At 46.0% G+C, this 24,017-nt stretch overlaps 1 protein-coding gene across 1 annotated transcript; it reads left to right on the top strand.

Moving 5' to 3' along the window:
* The first annotated feature begins 2,476 nt into the window (after positions 1 to 2,476).
* Positions 2,477 to 12,645, top strand: LOC142258999 (uncharacterized). Its single transcript, XM_075331538.1, is given in 5 exon segments — positions 2,477 to 2,698; positions 2,782 to 2,905; positions 2,989 to 3,102; positions 7,275 to 8,431; positions 8,433 to 12,645. Coding segments are annotated over 5 exon segments (1,911 nt in total). The 3' UTR covers positions 8,727 to 12,645.
* The last annotated feature ends 11,372 nt before the right edge of the window (positions 12,646 to 24,017 follow it).

Here is a 24,017-nt window from a genome sequence, read left to right as displayed (position 1 = left end):
CTTTCCCTTCCCTGAATATTTCTGCCTCCGGTCACATCCCGTCTGCCGGTATAACGGGCTCCGCATCACAAAACTCACATCCAACTCATCAATTGTGGTGTTTTTTTTTGTTTGTTTTTTTTCTATGCTGCTTTTTTTGTCTTCTCGTATCATTTTATGTTTTTTTTCCAAATTCTTCAGAATGTTGCAAGTGGATCATGAATTTTGCGCACAATAGAAACGCTTTGTATTTTTTTCCTATGACCTTTGTTTGTGACTTTTTAGTCCAAAAAGTCTTGTCTTCCTAAATGGCGGCAAGTTTGCACCAAAATATTTCTGACAAAATGTCATCATTTTTTAGGTTGAAGGTAAACATACCTTTCCTTGAAAAACTATTCACACCCGGTGAACTTTTCCATGTTTTTTTTACATTACAGGCACAAACAAGTGGATTTTATTGGAGTTTTATGTGATAACAACACAAAGTAGCAAACATTTGTTAAGTATAAAGGAAATTATAAACGGATTTTTAAACATTTTAAGAAATATAACTCTGAAAATTGTGATGTGCATTAGTATTTTGCCCCCTGAGGGAATATGTAGCGGACGGAGGAGGGGACGCTGCGCTCTCCCACTGCTCGGGTCCGGCCACTGCTGCTGCTGCGGCTGCTGCTGCTCGGTGGTGGCTCAAGTGATGGGCCGGATCCCGAGGTCTTGAGCGGCGCTCCTCGCCCGTGAGTGAAAAGGATAGGGATTGGATTGTGGGGATTTGGTTATTGTCCGTGACGCCACCCACGGTTGTGGTGATATTGGTGACACCACCGCTGCTTATAGACGGGGATCCGGGAGCGGTGACAGGGAGCAGCTTGGTTGTTAGTTCTCCCCTCCGTGGGTAGGGGGTTGGTTGTCCCGGGGCCCGGTGATGGGGTAGGGATGGATGGCAGGCGGGTTACGGGGCCTGGCGAGGTGCAGGGTCGTGGGGGCAGCGGTACTCACTCAGCCAATGATGAGGACACAGTTCTCGGTAAAACACACGGCTGGATGGACGGGTCCCACAGACGGCTGTGGTGTTGTTTCTCCCGGCAGGTTGATGGTGACTGCCTTTCCCTGCACCTGTGTACTGTAAACAGTTCCAATGGGTTCCCACCGGTAACCCGCTCCCCAGCTTGGATATGGGCTGGAGGAGCCCCTTTTGCCCGCAGGCTCTGGCCATGGGAAACGGTTGCCTTGGCGGTGGCGGTGTTTCCCTCTCTCGGTTGGACTGTTGCCTTCTGTCGGGACTTGGCTGCTGGGAAACCCAGGAGGTTCCCTTCGCTAACGGATTTGGCAAATTCGCGGCAACTCCTAGCCTTGCCGGGGTCCGCAAGCCCCTGCCAGATGGTGCTGGCTTCTCTTTGCGTACCGGTCCGGTACCGCCGGGCCACCGCCCGTCCACGGTCTTTACAGTAAGCTCCAATGGGCTACTCCTGCAGATGGTCACCACCGTCTGCCAACCTTGCTGATCCGTCTGGGCCACACACCCGGACCAACTTCAGGCTGCTTAACTGACACTTTCCTCCTTCCACTTTCTCCTCCAAAAACTAATCTGCTTGCTTTTCCCGCCTCCAGGACGGTGAACTCCTCGGTGGGCGGGGCCAACCGCCTGGCCCACCCCCTGGTGTGGACATCAGCCCCTGGAGGAAGGCAACAAGGGTTTTCGTCTGACTTTGGCGTGCCTGACCGGGAGTGTGGGGTGTGTAGGTGTTGTTCTCTGTGGCCCCTGGCTTGTCCAGGGCGCCACAAATACTTTGCAGGACAAACCTTTCACTGCAAGTACTGCTGCCAGTCTCTTGGGGGATGTGCAAAGCTGGTAAACACATCTACAGGTCAGATATTTGCCCCTGCTACTTTATAAAACAGCTCTATCTCAGGTAAATTGGATGAAGGCGTCTGTGAAGAAATTTTCAATTCTTATTCTTTTGCTTTTAAAAATATCCATTATTCTATAAAGACCAAATTTGTAAAGTTTATGACTTATAATTGTTCTGTGGACAGATTCTCCCCCTGAGCTCTGGATCTCTCCTGCTTTTCCTCTGACCATAGGCCTCTTGGCTGCTTCTCTATAATTAGTGCTCAGGACCAGACCAGGACTTGTCTTCTCCTTCATGTCATACATGTTAGCGTTATTTCAGCGGCCAGTGATCGGATATAAAGTCTCCAGTAATTATGCTACTATACAGGATTCTTTCTGATGTCACATTGTCATCTTCTCCCCATTCAGGTCCCTACAATATCGGATCCTCTCAGTGGAGATCTTCTATATAAGAGAATTCTCCTGATTGACCTATCAAGGATGGATATGGATAGGGACAAGATGGCGGAGAGGATATTACACCTCACCCTAGAGATCCTCTTCCGGCTTACTGGAGAGGTGAGAGATTCTGATGACGTCACATTACATCATTCTTATCTATGGGAATAACAGATGGACAGAACTGGAGAGGTGAGGACTCTGGAAATGTCTGGAGTGAGATTTATTACTGTGTCTCTCCATAACCAGGATTACACAGTAGTGAAGAAGACCTCTAGTGAGCGCTGTCAGGCCCCTGTGTCTGAGGGATGGGGAAGACCCCTGAGCCCAATCACGGGGCCTCCACCTCACCCCCCGATACATGAGGACATCAATGACCAGAAGATCCTAGAACTCACCTACAAGATGATTGAGCTGCTGACTGGAGAGGTGACACTGCTGGGAATGCTGGGACATTATACAGTTACGCTATGAAGGGATCGGGGGGGTGACGGTATCATTGTATGTGTCAGGTTCCTATAAGGTGTCAGGACGTCACCGTCTATTTCTCCATGGAGGAGTGGGAGTATTTAGTAGGACACAAAGATCTGTACACGGACGTCATGATGGAGGTTCCCCAGCCCCTCACATCACCAGGTAATAGACAGGACTAAATACACACGGCCTATAATTATCTGTATGTAAGGAATGAATTCAGTCCCTGTATGTGTCTCCTCCAGTTCTATCCAGTAAGAGGACAACACGAGAGAGATGTCCCCGTCCTCTTCTCCCACAGGACTGTAAACAAGAAGACCCCGATGTTCCTCAGGATGTGTTTCCTCCAGATCTATCCAGTAAGAGATATCTACTCATGTACTTTTTGCACTAATTTTGTGGTTACATTTTTAGACTTTCTGCTCTGTTTTTTTTCAGCTGTATTTTCTTTGCTTCTGCTGTTTGTTTCTAGTGCCTTCTCTATGTTGTTATGAAGGCAACTCAAAGACCTGCAGCGGGTTCATGAATACCCTGTTTCCCTGAAAATAAGACCTAGTTACAGTCAGGGCCAGCGTCAAGAGGAGTCAAACTGCGCTATTTCTTAGAAACCCCAGTCTCTTAGGGACCCCATCAGTTGTAATCTAAGGTTGATTGCTTACGGACCTTTGATGCTGTTTCGGGCGGGGAATTGACCTTCAGCAGGAGGGGGGGGCACTCGAGACGCTCGGATCCGGGCGGTTGATGTGGCTCTAGTGGCAGCCGGACCCGGGCGCAGCCGTCCGTCACCCGCAAGTGAAAAGGGGGTAGTTATTATACAGGGGAGGTTTGTCAGTGACGCCACCCGTGGGTTGCGGTGATTGTTGGTGACACCGCCGCTGCCTTGGTATGGGGGTGCTCGGGGCTGAAGGAGCGGGGCAGCAGGATGTTATCCCCTCCACGGGTATGGGAGGTGTTGTCCCGGGGCCCAGGTGTTGGTGGGATGGAGTGATGGGGCACAGTCTGCGGGGTTGGACCGGATGATACCAGTGTACTCACTGTTTGAATAAAGTCACACAGAGTCCAGATAGTAAACCAACTGACGATAACCGGTAGCCTCCGGAGGGGTGTGCTTGGGTCCCGCACACCGGTTGACAGAACAGGGGCCCTTCCTTCTGCACTTTTGGTTTGTGTCTTGTGTGTTGACTAGTCCGCATGAAACTGGGAAGTCCACTCCCGGTGTCTTTTCTGTGGGAGCTGTGGAAAGCGAGAACTGAACTGTGGGATCTTAACAGGAACTTGCAGACGCCCTATCCCCCTCGTTGGGCTTCCGTCTCGCATCTGGGCTGTCGGTGGGACAAGACTTGGAATCTTGTCCCCTGCTGGTTAATTAGAAAGGTGCTTGAACCTGTCCTCGCTCCAGGGTTCAGGGACCCCGACTGTGCACAGCCTCCGGACCGGATTCCCGCTGTCGGCACCGGCGGGCTACATCCCTGCCCCGGTCCACTTAAGGTCTCCCTCGACCGGATCTCCATCGCCTGTGGCCCAGCTCTGCCGTTTGCCACCTAACCTAGTCAGGTTAAGTAGTCCGGGGCTCCAACCCCTGAGCACCACTTCACAATCCTCTCACTTCAACTGTCTAGCACTGTTCTGTGTGTTTCCCTCCCCTGACACCTCAGAACCCCTGGGTGGGCGTCACCATCTGCCTGGCCCCACCCACTGGTGTGTCCCTTTTGTCTTGGGAGGGGTGACTAGGGTTTGATGGCTGGTGTTGGATACCTGTGTGTGGGGTTTTGTGTTGGAAGGCCAAGGAGGAGGGAGTCCTGCACCTGGAAGATGGATGCAGTCCTCTGTGACAACCTGATTTTGTCAGGGCGTCACAATGACTTCAAAGTCATGTGGCATGATGTAACCAAAGGTCTTTTAATTGCAGGAGTCTAAATGAACTGAACAGGACACAGGCTGGCATGCAGGACTGGCATTAGGGGAAAAGGAGAGTAAACTGGGCAATTTCAGAGGGCTCCCATTTTCCTAGGGGCCTTAGTGTTTATATGCCAATTATAGGACTGTTTAAGGACCTTATTGACATCACGTCATGTGACCAAATGTCTCAATTGCAGGAGTTTCAAGCAGAAGAGGAGACAGGCTGGTGTGTGTGTGTGTGTGTGTGTGTGTGTGTGTGTGTGTGTGTGTCAAATGTCAAAAGGGGCAGAGCTTGGCCAGAACAAGGGTGTGATGCCACCGGTTCTCTAATTCGTAACAATTGCGGCGTTCCCTATGCCAGAAATCGTACTCCAGTCCCTAATGTCATCTTCAGTGTACATAGCCGGTCTTGATGAATTGGAGCCCAAATGTCTATCTGCACAGACAGCAAGACCCTGCTACATGCTTTCGTTACAAAGCCTAAGAATAGGCCATCAACGTTACAGCCCTGGACATCCCCGTTAAATTTTCAGCATTTGTCTTTATTTTATTTTCGTCTTGGAAAAAAAATCTCTTTAAAATTGTTTATGTTGTGGATCAATGTCACAGATGTTTGCAGGTTATTCAACTGTCAAGGCGGTGTCAGGATCTGTGGAAACTACACTCTGCCTGCTAACGTCTCTTATGTCTGTGAGCAGTGCATGGAGACACAGGCATCAAACCACAGATTTAGGCAGGCTAGCAAGAGTTAACCTCTGCTGGGTTGCTAGTTAGTGTATTTGACCAAATGCTGCGGGAAGCCAGTATCATTCTCTCCCCTCCTGTATAAGCTGGCTGGGCTATTCCATTAATGCCAGCTATAGGTTACCTATACTGTTAGCAAGAAATTGGCCATAATAAAGTATTAACTTATGGGACCACTCAGTAGTGTCCCATAAGGAATGGCCTACTCCATAAAGCATAAATGACTGGAGAAAAGAAGGAGATACGGCAAAGAACATGTGTGAAAAATTCCATTTTATTCATAAAAATATCATATATAATAAAATCACAACAATATGTGGTCAAAAGGACAAGGATCGGACAGGAGGTGGGGGAAGGTGGGTTGGGGAGGGGGGGGAGGCTTGAGGATGTGGGAGCAACCTGCCTCTCAGAAGCAACCAGGGTGAAGAATTAAGTGACTGAGTTGCCATCAATTGTAGGACCAACCTATAGCAAGGAGCTGGTGGTGAATTGGGGCCAAGAGAGAAAATGAAGGATATGTGTCATGTGAACCACATGAGATATGCAACCAATCAGCAAGTGGGTATACATGCATGTAGTAAGCCCATCTGGAAAATGTGAAACCACAGTGGAAATAAGGCAAAGTGACTGCGCGGGGCCACAGGCGAGGACCAAGTGACTTCTCAATTTGCACATAAAGAAATGTGTATATATATATATACACATGCACAGCAAGTCTGAGCCAGGTGCACCGTGCAATCAAGGGGCCTGAAGATATGGAAAGGTTTTCTCAATTATAATTGTGGCAAAGGAGCTGAACCAGAGGGGGGCTACTAAAGTGTACATGCAAAAATAATCACCTGCTGAGGCAGCACACCTGTAATCTCCCATTATGTACACCACAGACATGTAAGAGTTAATACTGGTGCTGCACAGAACCAAGGGAGAATTTAAGGCAATACCAGGCACAGAGTTACTGTGCGATTATTAGTCCCAATCCAATTCACCATGCAGCCAAGGGAAGGCGGAACAATGGAGGGGCAACATAAATAAGTATACCTGGTGGTTGGTTCCGAGGGGCAGGAAACAGCCTCCTGACAGCTGTTTCGCAGCGTTGCTTTTTTGAAGGAGGATTGCTCCCACATCCTCAAGCCTCCCCCCCCTCCCCAACCCACCTTCCCCCACCTCCTGTCCGATTCTTGTCCTTTTGACCACATATTGTTGTGATTTTATTATATATGATATTTTTATGAATAAAATGGAATTTTTCACACATGTTCTTTTCCGTATCTCCTTCTTTTCTCCAGTCATTTAGGTTACCTATACTGGTCTGGTGAGGTGTTGTGACTTACGATTGGTTGTTGTGCATTATTACTGTGAACTGTTGTGGTGTTAACCCTTGTTGTCTTTTTGTTGCTGCCTATTTATTTCTGTGAGTTTGCTTTTTGTCTCGTCTGTCTTAATTTGTGTTTCCTGTCTGTTTTAATCTGTGTTTCCATCATACTCCTGCCAATCACACGCCAGGGTGTATGCTATGGACAATTATACGCTTCTGTCGTTGCCGGAATCGTTGGGAGGAATGCTGTGTGACGGTGTCCACACGACCTCCTTGGTCAAACAATATATTGCTGAACGATGTTGCGTCGTTTGTGAGATGGGTACGTGTGACCGCTACAAAACGACCTATGAGCGATCTCGGCAAATCGTAGCATCGATCTGGGCGTGTCACATCGCTAACGAGATCGCTAGCAATATCGTTGTGTGTAAAGCGGCCTTTAGATGTCGAAATTGGACAACAGATTCAGAATACATTTTTTCCTAATTTAATTTCTGATGTTATGGTTTAAAAATTAAATATACTTTCAAGATAATATTAAAAAAATAATAACATTGTGTTTTTTATTTTTAGCAGATGACTGTATTGGGAATTCAGATGGAAATCTAATATCTTCAGAATTTATAACACATGATGAAGGTATCACACGTGATACATATGACGAGCAAGTCCAACAGAATTGTAAGCAAAATAAAAGTTACAGAAGGGATGTGGAACATGAAACGGCTTCCACAGGAGAGAAGCCATTTTCATGTTCAGAGTGTGGGAAAAGTTTTATTCAGAAATCAAACTTTCTTAGACATCAGAAAATTCACACAGGAGAGAAGCCATTTTCATGTTCAGAGTGTGGGAAATGTTTTATTCAGAAAACAGCTCTTGTTAGGCATCAAAGATCTCATACAGGGGAGAAGCCATTTTCATGCATGGAATGTGGGAAATGTTTTATTCAGAAAACTGCTCTTGTTTTGCATCAAAGATCTCATACAGGGGACAAGCCATTTTCATGCTTGGAATGTGGGAAATGTTTTATTCGGAAATCACAACTTGTTTCGCATCAAAGATCTTATACAGGGGACAAGCCATTTTCATGCCTGGAATGTGGGAAATGTTTTACTTGGAAATCAGAACTTGTTAGGCATCAAAGATCTCACACAGGGGAGAGGCCATTTTCATGCTTGGAATGTGGGAAATGTTTTATTCAGAAAACAGCTCTTGTTAGCCATCAAAGATCTCATACAGGGGAGAAGCCATTTTCATGCTTGGAATGTGGGAAATGTTTTATTCGGAAATCACATCTTGTTTTGCATCAAAGATCTCATACAGGGGAGAAGCCATTTTCATGCCTGGAATGTGGGAAATGTTTTATTCGGAAATCACATCTTGTTTTGCATCAAAGCTCTCATACAGGGGAGAAGCCATTTTCATGCCTGGAATGTGAGAAATGTTTTACTCGGAAATCAGAACTTGTTAGGCATCAAAGATCTCACACAGGGGAGAGGCCATTTTCATGCTTGGAATGTGGGAAATGTTTTATACAGAAATCAGATCTTGTTAATCATCAAAGATCTCATACAGGGGACAAGCCATTTTCATGTTCAGAATGTGGGAATTGTTTTACTCGGAAATCACATCTTGTTAGTCATCAAAGATATCATACAGAGGAGAAGCCATTTTTATGTTCAGAGTGTGGAAAATGTTATTTTACAAAATCAAATCTCGTTAAACATCTGAAGAAGCTGCACAGGGAAGGAACCTTTTTCATGTTGTGAACATTTGAAATGTTTAATTGGTAAAACAATTCTTGTTGACCATGAGAAAACCCACACAGTAAAGGAGACATTCTTGGATTCAGAATTTGGCAAATGTTTTTTATCATTAATCAGGTCCTGTTGTCAGATGAGTCACATGGGAGAAGGATTCATGTTATACCGTGAGTCAAAGGGTTTTATCCTAAAATCAATTGCTCAAGTAAGAATTGGTCAGGGAAAACACCATTTTCTTTTTAAACTTACCGTATTATTATGACCATAAGACGCACCTATGTTTTAGAGGAGGAAGATAGAAAAAAAAATTGAAACAAAATATGTAGTCATGACGCACTGTTTGAGGGGGAACCTGCTGCTGACATGGTAAGGCTGCTTTCACACATCCGGTTTTAGCAGAGCCGGCCAATCCGGTTCTAAAACCTATGCAACGGATGCGGCGAAAAAACGCATCCTTTGCATACGTTTTTACATGCGGTCCGTCTGGTTTTTGCCGGTTGCGGCTGGCTACTGAGCATGCGTAGTGCAAAAAAACGGATGTGATTTTTGCCGCAGGACGCTTTATCCAGCGTCCATAGGCATGCATTGGAAATCGCGACGCATCGGCCGGATGCGGCGTGATGCGGTTTTTTTCGCCGGACAAAAAAACGTGCCAGGCAACGTTCTATCCAGCCACCGCATCGGCTAAATATGCCGCATCCGTCAAAAACTGGACGGAACGCAAGGCCATGCGGCACAATACGGCGCTAATGTAAGTCTATGCGAAAAAAAAACGCAACCGGCGGCAAAAAAAAACGGTTGCGTTTTTTCTGCAAAGCACAGGATTGTGCCGCACAGGAAAAAACGGATATGTGAAAGCAGTCTTATAGGGGTAATATCCCCCCCTGATTCTGTACTAATGTCCCACATTTAGGCCCCTTTCAGTAATGTTTCTCTCTTCCTGGTGTATATGTCCCTCATCCGGGCAGATATGTTCCCCATCTTTGTCCCATAATAGTATACATGATCCCCATCCTGGTATATATGGCTCTCATCTTGGTATGTTGGTGTTGGGGTGGTTTTCGTGACGCTACCCACGGGTTGTGGTGATGCTGGGCACCACCGCTGCGGTGAAGGTGGCGGGCTTCCGGGAGCGGTGTCGGGGCGCAGCTTTGGTGTTAACCCCTCCGTGGGTAGGGGCGGTCTGTCCCGGGGCCCGGTTGCGGGGAGATATGGTGCGGGGCACAGTGCTGCGGTGTGATGCGGTACTCACGATTTAGTCACTCAGGGTCTCGGGTAAACCAAACAAGATGTAGAACGGGCGGCCCACAGCCGGCTGCAGCACTGGACGGTGTGACAGGGTCCCCTTTCTCCTGCACCTAACGTAAGTGGACCACGGTGCCTAAGCACGGGTGGTCCGCTCCCCGGCGGATATGTCGTGGGAGCTCCTTTGCCCGCAGGCGCTAGCCCTTGGATTTATGGCCTCTGGCGGTGGCTGCTATCCAGTCGAGTTGGGCTGTTGCCTTCAATCAGGTCTTTGGTTGGGAAAGGACCCCGTGAGGTCCAGACCTCAATCAGTAAATTCAACTATATGGTAGCCTACGGCCTAGTCAGGGTCTGAGTACCCTTCCTGGTGCTCCGGTAGACTGCTGGCTCCCCGGTTCGGGTCCGGCGGGCTCCAACCCGGTTCCGGTCCTACGGTTCCACCGGTCGTGTTCCCGGTCTCCTGCAGGCGGCCCCTGCTGTCTGCCTGCCTGACTGTGTGAGGGTCCTAGGCTCCGAACCAGGCCCCTTGCAGCGCTGTGTGTCACACTCTGCTCTCCACTCAACTGTGCCAACTGTACTCCTCACTGTCCACAACTGGACTCTACTCCTTACTGTCCAACTCTGATCTTCACACTGCACTACTCAGACTACTGTCCACGACTGGACTGAGCTGCTTCCCTGCCTCAGGCCAGGAGACTTCTCGGTGGGTGTGTCTTCCGCCTGACTTCGCCCACCCGGTGTGCCTGTCTAACACTGAGGGAGGCAATCAGGTCTTGATTGACGGATGTTAACTTCCTAGTGTGGGTGTGTGTGTGTATGGTGTCTACTAACCTGTGACCCCTGGTTGTCCAGGGCGTCACATATATGTTTCTCATCACGCTGCAGACATAAAAAAACAACTGATTATACTCACCATCCCTCTGCTCCCCCAGTGTGCGGTGTAGTCTTTGATGCTGGCAAGTGACTTCAGTGTATAAGCGGCACATTGCATGACGTAACTGCCATGGACCTACAGGTACACGCGGACGTCGGCTGCCGGAATATTCACTGGTCCCCACACCTAGGATTATGGGCGTGTGGAGCAGTGAATATTCATTCTCTAATAAAAAAACACGTGATCACCGAGCTGCAGCAGTTAGCTGGTGACCGGGTGATCATGTGTGCCTGCTATTAATGAATGAATATTCACTACTCCCCATGCTCATAATCCCGCTCATCTCTCGATGCCGGCTTCAGTGCGTTGAGGTAGACTGGATTATAAGTGAGGGGAGCAGTGAATATTCACTTTTGTTATTAGCGGGTAGGTACACTGTTAGCCCTGGTTTCTGCCTCCTGTGACCCACTCCTCCACCACCGCCCCTCCAGTCACCGTCACATCAGGACTATGACGCACCCCCCTTTTCCCTAAGACCCCCCCCTTTTCTACACAATTTATTTTGGGGGGGAGGGTGTATCTTAAAGTCTGAAAAATATGGTAATTGGTTAACAAATAGTAAGAGTAAAAAATTACAATACAATCAAAATCGTATAACATAAAAGGGCACAATCATTGTGAATCTGTCTGACCGTTTCAGGCTCCACCCTCTTTCATTAAACTTCTCTTACATTTCAGACAAAAAATGTCAAAACTCACTAAATGTTTGAACAGTTAAGGTGTGTGATGCACAAAATGTGAGACTTTTACACAATAGTTCTTGCGCAGTGAGATATATGGATTTCCCCTTAAATAGTGCTTATCACAAATCTGTGGCTGCCTTTATTATTTACTAATACAGTGGAGAGCCGCAGATAAGTGAATTTTCTAAATATAATCCAGTACCAAAACTTTTGGAAGTGTCCCTAATGTCCCCAAAAGGAACTTCCAGGTTGTGAGATCCCACAACCCTCAGCGATAACTGATCGTGTAAGAGTGAGCTCTACGACCCCAGCTCTGCGGCATCCTTCTTAAGCAGTTCAGTAAAATCTAAACGGGAAGGTGTCGTGCAAAAAAAAAAAAAAAAAAAATTAATAACTTTTGATATTTTCCACTCTGAAACACTAGAGGAAGCAGCTGCTGAAATCTGAAACTGTAGAAATAGCCTGGATTACAGCTGCAGTAAAGTGGGCGGAGTCTGCTCTCCTGTGTGTGATGTCACCTCCCCCTCCCAATCTGAGGGATTCCAAAGGATAACACAGAATGAAGTTTAGATCACAGTGCACAGCCATTTTGTTGGTCACAAGAAATGTCTAAAGTGTCACCAAGGACAGCAGGAGTATCACACAGGATAGGATTAGATACACGGCTCAGCAGACAGTTCCAAACAGGATAGGATTAGATACACGTCTCACCGAACACGTATCACTCAGGATAGGATTAGATACACAGCTCAGCAGACAGTATCACACAGGATAGGATTAGATACTCAGCTCGAGGCAATATCACACAGGAGAGGATTAGATACACAGCTCAGCAGACAGTATCACACAGGATAGGATTAGATACACACTCAGCAGACAGTATCACACAGGATAGGATTAGATACACAGCTCAGCAGACAGTATCACACAGGATAGGATTAGATACACACTCAGCAGACAGTATCACACAGGATAGGGTTAGATACACAGCTCAGTAGACAGTATCACACAGGAAAGGATTAGATACACAGCTCAGCAGCCAGTATCACACAGGATAGGATTAAATACACAGCTCAGCAGACTGTTCCACACAGCACAGGATTAGATACATAGCTCAGCAGATGGTACCACACAGGACAGGGTTAGATACACGGCTCACCAGACAGTATCACACGGGAGAGGATTAGATACACAGCTCAGCAGACAGTATCACACAGGATATGATTAGATACACAGCTCAGCAGACAGTATCACATAGGAGAGGATTAGATACACGGCTCACCAAACACGTATCACACAAGAAAGGATTAGATACACGGCATGGGGGGGTAGCGAGGGGTGTCAATGGAGACGGTAGCAGCAGCTGCGGGGGAGGGGCAAGGAGAGTGGGGGGTATCATTGGAACATTGGAGACAGTAGCATCGGCGGTGGTGGGGGGAGGGGCGTAGGTACTCACATGCTCTGCATGCACACGCACACAAACACACACAGTTCTGCTGCATGCTTGCCGGCAGCGGTGGAGGGGGAGGAGAGCGGGGTTGGGTAGAGGGGGGGAAGGGGTGTCATTGGAATTGGTAACGGCGGGGGGAGGGGAGGCGGCCCGGCGCCCCGTACTCATACATCCCGGTGGTTGACAGGGGTAAAGTGGAGCAAACATCATACGCTGTGTGCGCCACAATGATGGTGCTGATCTCCTCCCTCTGCTGTTATCTGGATAGCCCAGGGGGCGCGTGCATTTCACAGCAGATGCCTTCTCTAATGTTACTAAATGGGGTCGGAGCCCGACTATCAGAGTCTATGCACAGAGGGCTGCCATAAAGGAGGTGAGTATCTGTCGTTACAAACACCAAATCCAAGATGACAGCGCCCAGTGCCTCCAGTAAAATTAGAATTAAATAAAAAATAAATAAGCAGTGATTTTAATTTTGTATTAAAAATACTTGTTTTCATAATCACTATTATTAATACAAAAATAAAAAACTGCGACACCTTTCCTTTAAAGAAGTATATGACCGCGCTGGATTAGGTGAGAGAGCAATGTATCGTGCTTAGAGCAGCTGCAGAGATCTGTGGGATCCCGCTCTGCACACTGAGATCCCACAAAATGGAAATTCAGGCTCCACTTTGCAAGTAAGTTGGGTATTTTGAGAGCCTTTAGGAACATTTGTGAAAGGTTTTGATACTGGATTATATTTAGATAATTCACTAATCTCAGGTTGCCCACTGCTTTATTTACTAAAAAGCGCAGCCCCAGATTGGAGATAGGAACTCTTCAGTATGTCACATTGTATATAATTGCATTTCAAAGCTTTTGTTTTGTTAATAAATGCTTAAAAATATATATTCTTCATGCCTGGCTTTCTCTATTGTCTAGATGTGATGATTTTGCCTCAGAACATCTGTAGACATTTCACACTAAAATAATGAGGGTAGAATTGAATCACACTGCATCCTAGATATGTGGAAGTTAATAAGATGCTCTGATCCCAATTTATCAAAGCTATTATGCCAAAAAATTGTCACAAAATCTCTGAAAAGTCTCTCAAAAATTTGGATCAATTCAAAGTGGTGCCAAATTTTGGCGGCTTTTGGCATTTTCACTTTAAAATTGGCAAAGTTTGGGTGGGACGGGGGCGTGACAGCACAGCTCCTTTGTCATTTTACCTGTTTACCAAAACATTTTCAATATACAGCTATGTAATCGATATGCGTTTTTAAGTGCTGATTCTCAGCTTTAATTTGAGGGTATTAACATACTAATTGGAGCCAGGGCTTAGGAATTACAGCCCATAAACATGTAGCGGTCTCTTTAAAAAGAGACCAAAAGTAACTGGACAATTATCTTAAAAGCTCTTTAATGGGCTGCGTAGGATATTTCCTCATGAATCCATTTTAAATTAAGCAGATAAAAGGTCTGGAGCTGATTCCAGATGTGACATTTGCATTTGGAAGCTGTTGTTGTAAACCCACAACATGCGGTCAAAGGAGGAGAACATCATTAGGATAAAAATTGAGAGCTAGTAGTAATGTTAGGGGTGGCCAAATCAAAAATTTGGTATAACAAATGAACGCACTCGAGAGCATGGGAACTCAAAGAGGTCTGGATGTCCAAGGAAGACAATAGTGATGGGTGATCACAGAATCCTTTCCTTAGTGAAGGAAAAGTCCTACACAACATCCACCCAAGTGAAAAAACATTCTCAAGAAAGTAGACGTTTCAGTATCTAAGTGTGGCACCTGCTTTGGGAGCGATGTATAGAATTCCACCCACATTCACCTCTACAGATGTTGCTTCTTTGGTTGAACTGCAGAATACTACAACTCCCAAGATGCCATGCAAATCTGGGGGAGGAGGAAACAGGACGGGGGGGGGGGGGTTGTGGAAGGAAGTTGAGCCATCTTGGAGGGGTGAAGCTGCCACTCTGTATGATGAGAGACTGAGTTCTGAAGCTAGAGGATGCACTATTAGTAGGAGCTGCTGTCCTCCAGGTTTATCATGCCGAAGAAGGATTTTGCCTGCTGTACCCAGTACTCTCTGCAAGCCATTGAATCCAGAAGCTCCAGTGTGGAATAGTCTGAGAAAACAGACCTGCTGCAGATAGAAGTGAGTAGGACATTGCTGTGACTTGTAGTTCTACAGTTTGAGAAGTGTGAACAAAAGAGAAATACGAGTATATATGCAAATACAACAATTTTATTAATGGAGATAACACGCAAGACAGCACAAAATCACACTTAAAATTGCTACCAGAAAATCAAAACATCACAAGGGGTACAAGGTTTATATTCAATTGGTTAATGTAAAAGTTTCCTGTCTATCTGAAGTAGCCGTGGAAGAGGTGGGAAAGTCTAAATGACGGGACTAAATATAATGTAAGCAAGACACTTAATGACATGGACCAGACTCCATTGCATGATTTAATAGAATTACTAACAACTATGAGGTTGGGAGTAGAAGGTCCTACAATTAGGTGACAGTAACAGGGGAAACCACAATGTCACCAGGTATGTATAAAACATAACCCATTCACTCATGCATAAGATTTGGTTAGAGGATTCTGACCCTCGAGTTCGAGAATCAGAATCATGGGAGGATAATCATCATGCAAGGAGAGTTTAGCCCCAGTATCAATAGACACCAATTAAATACAAGGATGTATGGAACAAATCAGGGGCCCAAGTACAGAGTACTAGTGTAGATGTTAACCTAGATTAACCTGAAGTATACCACGTGATAACAGGGTAAACCTGGATGAGATCATGACATTAAAATAGTAAAGTGCGTGTGCACATAGCCATCCAGGAATCGTGGTAAGTATGTATACAAATATAGGTTAAAATAATTACCTAGAAAAACTGTGGTTCAGGTAATAAAACAGGGGACCCTGAGGCATAGTAACACCTATGTACACATACCCAGAAGAGTTAGGATCACCACCGACGCATGTTTCACAGAGGTATTGTTGCTTTCTCAAGGAGGAAGACCCTAATGGCAGTATAAACCCAGTAGGTATAAATAGCCTCTGTTAATTATCATTGCCGTCAGGTGTAACAATCCCTCAGCCGAGGGATATGTGATGGAGAGAACAATAACGCCCATCAAGCAGGTGATAGGTTTCCGCCCACTATCTAGGTGATGCCCTAAGACAGGTCACATGATGATCACTGAAAAAGGCGGATTATAAGAAGATCACAAAGATTGTTAATAGTAATCGCAATCTGACGTGGCAGCACTGGTAGCATGGTACGCTACTGATAATGAAAAACAAATATACAAGAGACGTGAAACATCTAGTGTAAGGTGAACCGGGGAGTATCTCACATTACCCAGATGTCCCGCCCTCCAGCCAAGTCAGGAAGGAACACGTGGTGCCGAAGACGCGTAACCCCGGCAATCATGCGATCCAACCCGGCGTTAGACATAACAGGGCGTAACACAACACATGGTGGATATACTTCCAGGAGTCACGCCTCCAGCCAGTCACAAAGCAGACACGTAAAACGTGAGAGGTACGTCTCCACAGTGACCACCCAGCCAATCCCAGATTGAGGACAAGTTTATAGAAAACATATATTAGTTAGTATAGATCAGCATGTTCTTCTGCCAACATATCATAACAAAACATAAATCTATCACATCCGATTCACGTCCCCACCAGGGCAGGTACATAAGACCATAAGTCACTTAGTGATTGCTTATAGGACACAGATTATAAAAAAGCACACACCTTGCTAACCGCAATCACAGCAAGGCATAATAATACTAGTAGCACAGTGCACCGCTAAGGTAAGGGGACAGTTATATAAAACGGGAATCATTTAGCGCCAATGGTCTGGAAGTGTTCCACACTGCTGGAGTATCCAGCCCTCAGGCTGAATCAGGAAGGCACACGTGCCGAGGACGCGTAACCCCGGCAACCACGTGAGCCAACCCAACATCAAGCATGTCAGGGCGTGAAACCACGCATAGTTGACGTAGTTCCAGAAATCCCGCCCCCAACCAATCATAAAGCAGGCGACTATAGCGCCGGAGACGCATCAACACAGCAACTTCCGGGCCTATCTCCGATTGAGACGGGCATGAAAAGGGGTGTGTAGTAAGTGATGTAAATTAATACATCCTATTATCAGCAAAACACATTGCAAGACACAAATGCACCGCCCCAGGTGCACATTACGAGCGGGGCAAAACAATAGCCCCTGCGACGAACTGCCAGCAGACTAAGAACATTTGTATAAACATAGAGGTACAAAAATACCAAAAATAGTAAACATTAATGCTGGTTCAGCAGACTAAACTTGTAAGGTAGGGGGAATGAGATATATATTAAGGATAGAAAGAAGGCTTATAAAGAACATGCTGATCATTAGATCATATGTCACGTTAAAAGTATACCATTGGTCATAGAGTATAAATACTTCAAATATAAATATAGTAAAAGGCCAATAGAAATATATATATATATATTGATGTTTCCAAGATAATCGTTTGTTGTACCAAACACAATAATAATATGACAACAAATAGACACATATGTCAGGAGTATATCAATGTGTGGTATTAAGATCGTAGAATAGCAGGAACGTCCATTCAGAAGATATCATTGATGTTCAGTGATGCCGGCACAAACTTGTAGGGTGATAGGAAAACAGGATCTTATATGGTACGTCCAAAGATCAGAAAACAAATTTAGTATTGCATCAAAGACGGTTCTAATAAAAAGAAATAAACAAGAGAGGAATAAGTATACATAAAAGAAGACCACTGGGAAATACATTCGCCACAGACGAATTAATTGATAAGCGGTAGAGTAATAAAAACAAAATTAAAACAATTATGGTATATTAAAAATGACCAAGTGATATAAGAAGAACATTATGCTTGGAAAAGCTCAGATAAACCCTATAAAAAGACACAAAACTGATGTTTTCGTTCAGGCCTCCAGGTGTTAAAGTCCCAAGGATGGTGATCCAACGAGCCTCGACTTGGGCTAAACGTTTCTTGAGGTCACCACCCCTGGAGCCTCCATGAACAACATCAATACCCCGTACCTTGAGGCCGGATTGATCACATCCATGAAATCTCCTGAAATGTCGAGGAAGTGTCTTCAGGAGAGTGACATCGATCACATCGGAGGCAGCACGGATATCCCATGCATGCTCTCTGGTACGCACCCGCAATTCGCGTGATGTGAGACCAACATATACCAGAGAATATGGACAGGTAGCATAGTAAATCACATGCGTGGTAGCACATGTGATATGATGTTGTATATTCATTGTCCGTGTGTCATCCGATGATGAGAAAGTCGTGGCGCGGAGGATATTAGGACATGCGGCACACCGCCCACAGGGAAAACATCCCTGTGTCGGGCCGCGAGTACCAAACGGATTGGAAAGCGGAGGAATATAATGACTCCTTACCAGGATGTCACGGAGATTCTTAGCACGGCGAGCTGTCATAAGGGAACCTGAAGGGAGTATGTCTGCCAAAATTGGATCTGTGCGTAGAACAGGCCAGTGTCTATCAAGGATGCCCCACATCGTCTGCCATTGGTTGTTAAAGGTTCCTATAAAGCGAATAGGAGGGTCAATATGTGGTTGTTGTTGTTTACAATTATATTGAAGGAATTGTGTGCGTGGAGTTCTTTTGGCACGTAAATACCCCTTCTTAATGCAGCGATTGCTGTATCCACGATCCTGGAAACGGCGTTTGAGTTCTGCGGCCTGTTTTTCAAATGACTGGTCAGAGGAGCAGATCCGCCTAATCCTTAAGAATTGGCCGGTCGGGATGGCACGTATGGTGGCAAAGGTATGGGCTGAGGATGCATGCAGCAGGGCATTGACTGAGGTGGATTTCCGATACATACTAGTTTGTATGAATGACAAAGGATCCACCTCGATGTTGATGTCCAAAAAGTCAATGCACCTGCTGCTATTTTTATATGTCAGTTTTATATTAAGATTATTAGCATTCAATTGACCCATAAATGCATCAAGCTGCTCCACCGTGCCCTGCCAAAAAAATAATACATCATCAATATATCTGAGCCAGCACTGCACATGGGAGCTGGCACTGATGCCCCCATCGCCAAAAACCAACCTCTCCCACATGCCAAGGAAGAGGTTGGCATACGAAGAGGCACAGGCCGCCCCCATGGCAGTGCCATGCTGCTGCAGATAAAATAGATCTTTAAAAATAAAAAAATTGTGCGTAAGTGCAAAGTGGAGAAGCTCAAGGATGAAGAGGTTCAATTTGCCATCACGACTGCCCATCTCAAGAAAAAGGCGGACCGCCTTCAGACCATCAGAATGTGATATGCATGTGTAAAGGCTCTCCACATCAGCTGTTACAATCAACATATCCTGATCCATAAAGATGCCGTCAATCCTCCTGAGGATGTCCGTCGTGTCACGGACATAAGATGGCAAGGTTTCTACTAGAGATTTTAGATGATAATCAATAATTTTACAAATTGGATCACACAAGCCGTCTATGCTGGACATAATAGGATGCCCCGGGGGATTAAGGGCATCTTTATGGATCTTAGGTAATAGGTAGAATGTAGGCACCTTTGAATATTTAGTGGAGAGCCCCTCCATCATTTTTTATCAATAATGCCGCTCTCACACGCCGCCTCCAGGATCCCCAGAAGGTCAATAGAAAACCGCTGCAAGGGGTTAGATGGCATGACGCCTCTCTGGACTATGGCAGCATTATCTTTCCAGCATTGTCTGTCTGGCTATGGATCCTGTTTGACTGGCGCCATGGATCTGCATATCTAATATCATACCTCTTTGGCCTCCTGATGAACCACATGTTTATTATGTGGGGAAACGCGTCGAGGTGGAGACTGTTGTAATTCTACCATGAATTTGATGGCTCACTCCTGCTATTATTAAAAAATAAGGGGACACTTGGAGAGCATCAGCATATACTTACCTGGACTTTCATGGACAGCAAACCTCCTACATTCCCTTACTATGTGGCGCTGCCTGAATAAACCGAAATATGGTTTCAAAGTTAAGTCCTGAGCTCCGACTTGATCCCTTATATGTGAACCTTATCCCTGTTGAATATCTATGCCTATCCTTCAAATGATATTGTACTATGTATATATGTGACCTGACGGTCAAATTTCTTGTATTATACACTACTGGTGTGATTTTTATATCTTAATAAAGATTGTTATTTGGGAATAACGTATATATATTTTACAAAGGGGTAGATGGCAGCCTCATGTTGGTGTCCTTATCACGAAACTGCTGTAAAGCTTCTTTCTCGTAATTCTCCACTGCCCAGATCACTATATTGCCCCCCTTGTCAGCTGGTTTAATAACAATGTCATTATAATTGCTCAGTTCAGAAAGAGCAGATCTTTGTTTATGAGTTAGGTTATCACCTTGTCTCTTAACCGTGATTTGTTTAAACTTATCCACCACTAATCTAGTGAAGACCTCAACGGCAGGACAAAGGGACAATGGGGGAAATCTAGTAGATCTGGGCAGTAGCGATTTTGGGAACACACCTGTAGAGACACTGGACTGTTCAAGCAGAAGATCCTCAAGGGTCTGTAACGCCTCCCTCTCGGCCGGGCTATCCAAACCACTATTGTCTCGTTTATGATTAAGTTTTTTTGAAAACTATCTTGCGTGCGAATAAATGTACACCTTTAATGCTGAAAAAAAGTCGAAATGATTAGTTGGTGAAAATGTTAGGCCCCTGGACAGCATGTCCAACTGGGCATCAGAGAGGGTGCGTGGATAGGTTAATCACCTGTAGTTTATTTTTGCCGTGTTTGTCATTCGATTTAGCTGATGTTTGCTTATTCCGCATAGACTTAACACGGGCCCCCACGCTTTGTTCAGACTCACATACTCCACTTGACATCCCAGAGGACGAACCGCCAACAGAAACCAATGAAGACATAGAAGCTGATTGGCCATGAGACAAAGTCTTGGCTCGATAGCCCAGACGTGATCTAGAGTGCCACCTGTAGACCGTCGTATTGGTGTAATCTGACAGGTCCCTATTATATTTCTTTAATTTTAGGCCACTAATTTCCTTTTCTAACTTAGAAAGGCCTTGCTCAATCTCCGTTTCCATCCTGGTAATCCGCTCAACTGAGCAGTTATTTTTAATAGATTTTTCCAACTCCTCCAATTCTGTCTCCATCATGGTTAAAGAGGCACTGTTGTGTTTGAGAACTGTGCTGGAGCAAATTACAAGGCCTTGCTAAAGAGGACTTTTGATTGCACTAACTGGGAGTTTGTATAGGACCAGCCCTGGGGAAATACTGCCTTCATTACTTTAAGTGCACCAACATACAGCAAGCGCGCCAACAACCGCTGCAACTGGGGCCCCAATTTGGGACTGTGTCATTTGTGAGGCTGCAGCTGTTAGTTGGTAGATAGTAATTAGTCAGCAGAGTGTGTGGTGTAGGTTAAAGAGGAAGCATTACCCCTAACCTTCAGGTCTATTGCAAAGAGCCAATCCTTAATTTTTGTAGAATACTGTATAACATTACCTGTTGTTCACTTTTATTTGCTTTTCCCCTGCAATTGCCAGTTTTCATCGTCCTGTAAATAAACCTGTTAAGATTTCTAACATCAGTTATTGTTAGTGTGTACGGAGCGTGGGCAGAGGTTTCCCGAGTCGACCCCTAGCAGAAGACAAAGACCTTTCTGCATTTCCCTAGAGCTCCTAGCAAGATTCGAGTGGAGGCACTGCGTCATATCAAGGTGAGAACTACCGAACACCCTGCCCCAGCAGCAGATTAAGGCTGGGGCCACACGGGGATCTACTGCGATCCTCTGTCATGACATTTGGCTCGCGCTGGCAGCACAGCAAAGCCAAGTGTCATGCGTGTGTCCTGCGACTGAGGTCCGACCGTGTGAGCGGACCTCAGCTGCAGGGGTCTGTCAAACGCTGAGGAGGTGCAGGCAGGAGCTGCAGAGGGGAGGGAGGGATTTCTCTCCCTCTCTCCTCCTCTGTAGCCGGCTATTGCGATTCTTGCTCTGCACTTGTAGTACACCTGAATGGGTGCGAGAGAAAAGAGCCTCGCATTACAATCGCAGCATGCTGCGATTGTTTTCTCGGACCGATTAGGGCTGAGAAAATAATCGCTCATGTGCGCTGACACACAGGCTAAAATTGGTCCGAGTGGAATGCAATGTTTTATCGCACTCCACTCACACCGCTTTTCACGCCGTGTGGCTTAGGCCTAAAGGGGTGTTACATAAGAGTACCATAAAGAGAAGACGTCCTGAGTGCAAATACAAAGGGTTCACTAAAGGGAGCAAACCATTAATCAGCCTTAAAAATAGAAAGGCCAGCTTGGACTTTTTCAAAAAGCATCTAAAGAAGCCGCCTCAGTTCTGGAAAAGGTCTATGGACAGATGAAACTAAGATCAATCTGTACCAGAATGATGGGAAGAAGCAAGTATGGAGGAGGCTTGGAACGGCTCATGATCCAAAGCACACCACATCCACTGTAACACATGGTGGAGGCAGTGTGATGGCCGGGCATGCAGGGCTAACAATGGCCCTGGGTCACTAGTGTTTATTGATGATGTGACTGAAGACAGAAGGAGGCGGATGAATTCTGAAGTGCACAGGGCGAGTCTGAGGCTTTCTGCTCAGGTTCAACCATTTGTAGCAAAGTTGATCGGATGGCGATTCACAGAACAGATGGACAATGACCCAAAATATACTGCAAAAGCAACACAGGAGGTTTTTAAGGCAAAGAAGTGGAATATTCTGCAATGGCCGAGTCAATCACCTGATGTGAACCCCATTGAGCTGCATTGCACAAGCTTAATACAAAACTTAAGGTAGAAAGAAATACAAACAAGCAACAACTGAAGTCACTACAGTAAAGACGGCAAAACATCACAAAGGAGTGACTGTCTGAGGTCTCCAGTATCTCAGCTACTTGTCCCCGATCTTCTCAGACCTCTGCTACCTGTCTGTTTGTGGATTTCTGTGCCGCACTTTATGAGCCCGACATAAACTTCCCCTCACCCAGCACCATGACACCCAGCACAGCAGAGTCCTGCATACACTGAGGAGCTGACCATGTGACCCTGACTCCTCCCCTCCATGTGACATCATCACAGGTCCTGTAAGCACAGAGCAGCCATATATCTAGTGTGCGGCTCTGCAGGAGGAGGTAGGTGCAGGTTATTATATATCTAGTGTGCGGCTCTGCAGGTGGAGGTAGGTGCAGGTTATTATATATCTAGTGTGCGGCTCTGCAGGAGGAGGTAGGTGCAGGGTATTATATATCTAGTGTGCGGCTCTGCAGGTGGAGGTAGGTGCAGGTTATTATATATCTAGTGTGCGGCTCTGCAGGTGGAGGTAGGTGCAGGTTATTATATATCTAGTGTGCGGCTCTGCAGGTGGAGGTAGGTGCAGGGTATTATATATCTAGTGTGCGGCTCTGCAGGTGGAGGTAGGTGCAGGGTATTATATATCTAGTGTGCGGCTCTGCAGGTGGAGGTAGGTGCAGGGTATTATATATCTAGTGTGCGGCTCTGCAGGTGGAGGTAGGTGCAGGGTATTATATATCTAGTGTGCGGCTCTGCAGGTGGAGGTAGGTGCAGGGTATTATATATCTAGTGTGCGGCTCTGCAGGTGGAGGTAGGTGCAGGGTATTATATATCTAGTGTGCGGCTCTGCAGGTGGAGGTAGGTGCAGGGTATTATATATCTAGTGTGCGGCTCTGCAGGTGGAGGTAGGTGCAGGGTATTATATATCTAGTGTGCGGCTCTGCAGGTGGAGGTAGGTGCAGGGTATTATATATCTAGTGTGCGGCTCTGCAGGTGGAGGTAGGTGCAGGGTATTATATATCTAGTGTGCGGCTCTGCAGGTGGAGGTAGGTGCAGGGTATTATATATCTAGTGTGCGGCTCTGCAGGTGGAGGTAGGTGCAGGGTATTATATATCTAGTGTGCGGCTCTGCAGGTGGAGGTAGGTGCAGGGTATTATATATCTAGTGTGCGGCTCTGCAGGTGGAGGTAGGTGCAGGGTATTATATATCTAGTGTGCGGCTCTGCAGGTGGAGGTAGGTGCAGGGTATTATATATCTAGTGTGCGGCTCTGCAGGTGGAGGTAGGTGCAGGGTATTATATATCTAGTGTGCGGCTCTGCAGGTGGAGGTAGGTGCAGGGTATTATATATCTAGTGTGCG

This window comes from Anomaloglossus baeobatrachus (assembly GCF_048569485.1).
Source record: "Anomaloglossus baeobatrachus isolate aAnoBae1 chromosome 5 unlocalized genomic scaffold, aAnoBae1.hap1 SUPER_5_unloc_21, whole genome shotgun sequence".
Lineage (NCBI taxonomy): Eukaryota > Metazoa > Chordata > Amphibia > Anura > Aromobatidae > Anomaloglossus > Anomaloglossus baeobatrachus.
Note: the sequence above shows the minus strand (reverse complement) of the source record. Positions and strands in the feature narration are given on the sequence as shown.